Source organism: Dermacentor variabilis, chromosome 7 (assembly GCF_050947875.1).
Source record: "Dermacentor variabilis isolate Ectoservices chromosome 7, ASM5094787v1, whole genome shotgun sequence".
Taxonomy (NCBI): domain Eukaryota; kingdom Metazoa; phylum Arthropoda; class Arachnida; order Ixodida; family Ixodidae; genus Dermacentor; species Dermacentor variabilis.
This window is the reverse complement of record NC_134574.1, coordinates 140,989,340-140,996,961: the sequence shown is the minus strand read 5'-3', so window position 1 is coordinate 140,996,961 and position 7,622 is coordinate 140,989,340. Positions and strand designations below refer to the sequence as shown.

At 45.9% G+C, this 7,622-nt stretch overlaps 1 protein-coding gene across 2 annotated transcripts in view; it reads right to left on the bottom strand.

Moving 5' to 3' along the window:
* Positions 1-508: 508 nt before the first annotated feature.
* LOC142588010 (solute carrier family 25 member 32) overlaps positions 509-7,622 on the bottom strand; it is a 34,496-nt gene continuing 27,382 nt past the window's right edge. For both annotated transcript variants that reach the window (XM_075699433.1, XM_075699435.1), the window contains exon 7: positions 509-5,817. In XM_075699433.1, the coding sequence (XP_075555548.1) occupies positions 5,694-5,817 (124 nt within the window). In that variant the 3' untranslated portion in view covers positions 509-5,693. The remainder of the gene's footprint in view (positions 5,818-7,622) is intronic.

The window sequence follows — 7,622 nt, the reverse complement described above, 5'->3', positions numbered from 1 at the left end:
ATAGTAAGCTTCCACTAATTACCTTTTAAAAAGGCTGGATTACAAGCGTGCCCAAAACATTTGCAAGCTTGCCATTATTCTGCTTCTGTAATGATGTTCTCTACAACAAGAACTTCTCTTCAAGCAGAAGCAGCCACCTGCTTGTCGTCCGAACGTCTATCCGTCATGAGGTCTTGCAAACCTGCCATGATGAACGAACATCTGGCCGCCTCGTCTACATGCGAGCACTGGCCCGAGTTGGAGAAATATTGCTGGCCAAGGATTGCTGCCTTGGTGAAATATTACGCGCGCACATGCCTCGATTGTCAATGACGCAAGCCATTACATATGAAACCAGCATGGCTACTACAACCAGTCCAAGCGCCCATGATGCCATTTACCCAAATTGGTATGGACCTTCTCGGACCATTCCCGGCTTCGAGTACTGAAATAAGTGGATAATAGTTTCCACCGATTAACCTGACATGCTATGCAGAAACCAAGGCCCTTCCAAACAGCACCACAGTCGAAGCAGGGCGATTCTTTATTGAAAATGTGGTTCTGAGGCACGGTACGCCAACGGTGATAATAACAGACGGAGGGACTGCCTTTGTGGCTACACTCCTAAAGACAGTGCTTAGCCACAGTGGCACAGCTCATCGAAAAACCACAGCCTATCATCATCAAACAAATAGCCCAACAGAGTGGTTGAAGAAGACTATTGTGGACATGATGAGTATGTAAGTAGACGTCGAACACAAGAATTGGGATGACACTCTACCGTACATCACATTCACTTAGAGCATTGCACAATAGGAAACAACGCGAAAACACCATTTAGCCTTCTTCTTGGCCCTGAAGTGACGATGTTCGATGCAATGTTACCACAGGATTGCAGTGATAGAGGCATGGACGCTGAAGCTTTCGCTCAATGGGCTGAAGAACAATACTACTTGCTCGTGTCAGAACCACCAAACAACAGGACTACAACGCTCAACATTAAGATATCTGGTACCGATACACCACCTATCAGCCAGGTGAGAAAGTGTGGGTTTAGTCCCATCCGTCGGCGAGGGCTTTCAGAAAAGCTACTTGGGAGGTACTTTGGTCTGTACAAGATTGTACGATGCCTCAGCGATGAGAACTATGAGGTTATTCCTACAGGGTGAGGCAGCATCCACCAGAAGTCGGGCACATTGTGACTGAAGCCCTATTGTTTGCAATGGAGTGCAGTGTCCACATGTTGTCCGACACATCTCCCTGTCGTTCAGTGAGCATTGGGACGATGCTCTCTCTGGAGGGAGGCAAATGCCATGTTCAATATGGCGAACATAGAGAAAGACGAAGATCTCGCGCATTGGAGAAGATGAGGTCCCTGCGTAATCATTTTTCAATTTGCCCAATTAAAGTGTCCTACCGTTTTCCCAGTTTCTGCTGTTTATGCATCGCGACAACACATATTCTCCTATATCGTTGCAGACAGCGACAGCCTGAACCAGTAGCCGGCGCTGACCCAGAGAGATTTTGACGACAGTCACACGTGTATCACAAGTTCAAGTTAGGCGAGCTCTGCCACGGGCATTCGGCTGCCTTGGCAAGCAAGGAAAAAGAAATCCGAGGACACCTAAGCACCTTAGGAGTAGTGAATGCAAAAGCATTAAAGTCCAACTGAACGCCACTGAGTGGTCCTTCAAGTTATGAACTCCTCGCGGGCAAACAAGCGTGTTGAGGTGCTTGGCAAACCCCTCCTAGACAGATGCTACCTTGTCCGATTGCCACAAATTCTAATGGGTACACGGCCGAGTAGCCATGGTGATTTTGACGGGAGTGCTTTTTGTCATGCCAGGCTTGGCAATGGAACTTTCGGTCCAAGTAGCATGATGTCGTCAAGCAGAGTGCACAGGCCTGCAATCTAGGAGATGCTGGTTTAGCCAAGTGGGTAAAACACTACTTCCGAGCATGGGGTTGTAGGTTTAAAACTCGGTACCGCCAACGATTTTGCGTTTTCACCGAGTAGAAAAGTTTCACAGCGCAGGCCTGTCGCAACACTCGGAAATCTTGTGTGCTTGCTCTGACATCAGAGCTAGCCAATGCAGTTAGTTTTTTTACACTCCGATCTGCCGTGTGCCAAGGGGTTAGTTGTGGTAACCACCACTGGTTGCATTCATCTTGTTTTCGTGCCAAAACACACTACGATTGACACTGGCCCTAAAAGTGCTCTGGAGCCTCAATCATTGCCCTTGTTACAGTATCACTCTGGATAGCAGTCTTGTACTTTTCGAATTTATTATTTATACAATAATTTAAAGTGATTACCTAGGCGAAGTTAGAACGCAGGCGAGAGCTTGCGAGGACACAGAACGCATGGATAACACAGGCTTCTGAGAGAGAGTGACATGGCGTTGTGGAGATGCCCTCTCCCCTTATGCAACACCTGGGTTACCAGTGCAGCAGCAAGTGTAGCTTTGTGTAGCTTTTCGCCCGCTCTTCTCCATCGAGGCATGCACATGACTTGGCATCGCAGCCAATGGGAATTTAGTTGCTGTTTTGCTGCTACAGATGCCTGCTTATTTCATTCAACAGGCAATTTGACGCTTTTCTATCAATAAACAACCAGCAAGACACATTTTTGCTCGATAACCATAGTTCTTTTATACATAATGGATGTAGTTACATGACATGAGAGCAATGACAAACAAAAATACACAATCATAATCTGGCGTTTGTCATGTAGTACACATTGCTCCATGAGGATGCTTCACTAAGTTGCACAGCCTTTGACACTAACGATGCTGCCTGTGGCCCTGTACAGACATCACAACTCGCGTAGCAGCAGTGGATTGAGAGGACCAGCCATGACACACCATGTCCTCGCTTCTCGTCGCTTTTCCAAACGACGACAAGAGCTGCAAAGGTGAATCGTGCGCGAGACAACCACAGCTTCAGAGCCTCGGAAGTTGGCCTGACACACACACACACAAACAGGTTAAAATCTTCAGTTTTCTTTTTTTCTCTTAGCAGAACTTTGGTTTCGTCATTTCCAGAACAGACCCGTGAACCATTCCGGAAAAGAGTTTATCACAGTCTTGTTAAAAAAAAAAAATGCGAGCAACGCACTTCAGCTTTCCAGAAACTGTCTATACACTCAGTTCAGAGACATCTCCCGAGGCACCCGCATCAACTCTCGTACAGCGTGCGTGTCAACCCGAGGCTCAGATGATGTGCATGCTTTAAAAACACACCGCCCTACAACATGTGGAGGAGAAAAACAAAAAACATGGTGGTTATGGACGATGACGGTGATAAGTGGCGAACAATAAATAACAAGGCGATGTCATCGCAACAACCTAGGAACATGGTAATATATATATATAGAGAGAGTTCTAGCTGGTACATAAGTGTTTCAGTTAACATTTTAGCAGAATACCAGGATGTATCTGCTAACAGCAGCACTAATATGCAACATCTTGCGGCATCATTTTCAATCAAATGGCATGGGCCTTTCATCAAATCCCGCAGCTGCGTAGACTTCGGACAAGGCCAAGCAAGTTGGTAAACAAAGAACCAAGAAAAAAAAAAAAAACTAGTGAAAAAAAAAATCATATATGCAAGAAAAAAAAAGTAGACAACAATTGCTGTACTAACAGATGGAGTTTTTGGAGATTGTTGAAGCACGTAGCACAATGTGATCATGGAGTTGCCTCTATGCTCGCAGATGTGCATGGTGGTACCCTTGGGCAAGTTCACGTCAACAACTTTCATTCAGTTTTTAGTCCAGCAATTGTGCCATGTACGTCTCGCCTCATGTAGGCTTTCTTTTACAACAACTTTTTGCCTTTGTGAAGGATTTTGCAGCAATGGGAATTTTCCCAGCATCAAGCCACTGTCGTGCCAATAAGTGTCACACAATCAGACATTCGTACCAAATAAGTGTTGCACAATAAAATGCCACAGGACAACCCTGGTTCACAAAAAGCTGTCACGAGATATTACACCCAGTGCTGCTACTTGTTTCTCAGCCCAGGCATGCCATTAAAGTGCTAACATTAATACACGCACATACCAGCTAGAGCCCATTCTTTTCCACAGCAAGCCCAGCCTCAGGTACAGGTTGCCAAGACTCGTCATGGTTAGCACAAACAGTGCAGTGAAAGGCTATCATAAAGGCTACAGCATACAAACTGTTCAGTGGCACATAATGACAAGAGATTGCCTCCATGCCTTTTGTTGCATCTACTGCAGTGCTGTATGTGAGATCAAGAAGGGAAGCGTATGAAGAATGCCTTTAGAGATGCGAATGATTAAGCTGGATTTAAATGACGGGAAAGATTTAGATTTACGAAATGACGGGCATCACGACATGTACAGCTTCTGTCAAAAGAAACGAAGTCACTGGACACATGACATCTGTTGGCTTCTTGGTGTTCAGCTGGCCTCGAGTGGCATCCCCACTATGCGGAAGTGCCATAGAGGGAGGCAGACTCCAGTCCTTACTGTCTAGGGCTTTCCAGGGCGAGAAGTTCCATGGGCAATGACCGCCGAAGGCTTCATGCCACTGTAAAGCCATGCCTCCTTTCGTCGGCGGCACAGCCCTACGCAAGCTTGATACACTTCGAAACTATGTATGGCAACTGGAGCTGTTAGTGCGGATTGAACACTTGTGCAGTCTTTCTGTGCTCAGGCATTTGTTCTGGTAATGCACTGCATGCTACTGCATTTACAAAGGCATACTGCCCATGTGTAAAGAATTAAGGCATGTCAAGATGTGATGCAGATGAATAACCATGTCATAACACGGTGCACGGGTAGACCTTGTCCCGTCATCTGAATCCAGTTTTTACAATTATGCTTCAGTGATGCAGGCATGAAAGGAAAGATGATGGTCTAGAGAAGGGGGCACAGAGTGGCAGATGAAAGCGGAGGGTGATGAAAACAAGAATTTAGTTTTGAACAGCTAGTGTCGTTAGCAAACAAATCACATCAAAAGAGAATGAATGGAACAAGAAACTGTTCAATATTTAAGCGCGCGCAACAGCATAGGCCTGTAACAAAGCTCCAGATGAGAAGCAGTCAACAGTAACAAAAAGGAGATGCGTCGAGAAGACACAGGCAGCTTCGCCAAAGGCGACGAGAGAAATTGAATAAATACTGGCCAATGCAACCTTGCCATCAGCCTCAATAAGGGCTCTTCGGTCCTGTCGGATGCAATGCTTAGTACTCGCCATCAAGGCATCTGCCTCCTTTTCTGTTTGGACCCTAGCATTCGCAAAATCAAAGGAAGATCCGGCACAGCCATTGCTTTTTCTGCATAAAACCTCTGCGCCATCAGCAATCACACAGGAATGTATGCTACATTTACCAATGTCAAACAGACAACTGCCATTGCTCGCAGGCAATGCTAAAAGCACATTCCCCACACTGAAACGCCGACGGCTCAAGAAAGAACTGAAAGCCAACCATTACAGCATGCCCGACCCCACGTGCGCAAGAACAACCCTCGAACCACACCAGCAGTTCTGCATCCGACAAGACCGAAGAGCCACACATCCTAACACAGTCCATGTGAGCATGGACGCAGCAGAGTAGAGCTGTCGATGCCAGCCCCGCACACGCCCTCAGCGGGTCTCGTCCATGGTGTTGGCAACCCTGTCGGGCTCGAGCGAACCGCAGATGGCGATGCCCTCTCCCGCCAGTTTGTCATCGGTCTGGGCACACTAGGAGCGCTGCTCGGGCAGGGGAGCCAGCTTCTCGTACATGAGAAACACAATGCAGATGTTTGGGGTCACGTGGAGGAAGTAGGCCGTGACGCCCTTGTAGAAACCTCGCAGGCCCTCGTACCTGTGAGCACATCAAACATGAGCGGGGGTCAGTGCGATCGCGAAATATGGAAAGTAGCAGTGGAAATAACGCATTTTCACATGCATGACCCACACCAAAATTAAAGAACCCTGTAGCACACACTTTGTGTGTTTGTATGTACGTGTGTGAGAAGTTGAAGGATGGGGGTCGGGGGAGGTGGACGCACGTTATAAGTAGAACCACATTATAATGAAGATATCAGACTTGAAAATGTTTTCACTATATATCAGTATTCGTTCTACTGATATATCTGTTACACAGGAATATCAGCGAGGTACATTTGATTTACTGTGCTACATCCAACAACTCATATCTGCATTCATTATAACCAAGGTTAAACTTCGTGCATTTTTCTGTCGAAAGCAGCTCCGCCGCTAGGTGCCAATGCATAACAACAAAGCCTAGCCTCGAGGCAAGATACGTAATGCAGCGAAGCCGCACAGCGATTCGACACTAAACACAAGGGTTGACTGGTCATTCCAAAGCAAACTGCTTCCAGAAATTTGCTGTGTGCCGACCATTGGTCCAAGTTGCTTTTAGAAAGGTTTGAACACCATTGCATACTGGCTGGTGCAATGGGTGCAAGGTGGTTGGTCGGCTGGTGTGACTGCCTTAGGCAGCTTAACACACACAAACAAAGGAAAGTCAGGAATGTCGTGCCGATATGTCTTTAACACGGTTATTAAAAAGAAAAACAGCGCAAAAGGCAAGGACAAAAACTTAGTAAACGACGCCACGAGCGCTGATTTCTATTGGTTTATTCCAAAAGCAACAGGAATACGGTAAGTAAATAGAAAACTGCAACAACACCAAAGAAAAGCATATCTATAAATCAGTGAGAACAATTAACAAGTAGATTCAACAAGAAGTGGTATTGGGTGCAAACAAGCAACAAGAGCAAAGCTGACTAGCCAGCTCAAAAACCGAAGCACTTCTGGAGGTATGGCAATTCCCCCGGCAATTTGGTGATCAACGCTTGGTTGACACATTACCCTCAACAGACATGAAAAGTGCTCTCATGATGTCTCTCGTTAACTGAAACACATATCGATATTTGATTTGAGCCTTAGAGAACATGGGGATACAATGACACAGGCAGCAATCAACGACCAAACAATACAAGTCATACGGACCACTGCACTTCCCTGTCAACCCTATCGACCATGTGCCATTTCTTCAGTGCTTGTGTCATTTCCCAGGTCTTTGTCTGCGTCTTTCATGCTGTTCTTTCATATAACACATTCTTGCCAACTAGCTCAGCTCAGTTTTGATGCTTTAGCATAGCACAGATTTGTAGGGCTGGGAAATTGGTCCATTAACCTCCTGATTAATCAATTAGAGCTTTAATGGCGAGTAATCCGTTAGGTTCACATAACCAAAATCAGGAGAGTGCTAGCAGTGGCGCAGCCATTTCCCTTGCTTGTTATGTCGCTTGATGCCCATAACTGACGACCACTTGGACCTCGTGAAGAGGTCGCAAACGAAGAGCTTTCTTCTACTGGACATAATTGTGCTTGTAAAAATGGTGATGCACACCCCAGGAACATCAACGTCACGCAAGCAAGTCTATATGGCTGGTATGATTTAAGGGGAGATGCTCCTTGACAAAAAATTTTATACTAGAGATTTGAAAATCCACCCACTTATTGAGCATCACAATCAGCTTCAAATGTGTCATTTTCTTTGTAGCCGCTATAATTCTTGAGTTGTGTCCTACACAATGGCAAAATAGAGCGATTTTATGGGCACTTTATTGTGTTATAAATTTTTGCAAAAAGCCTTGC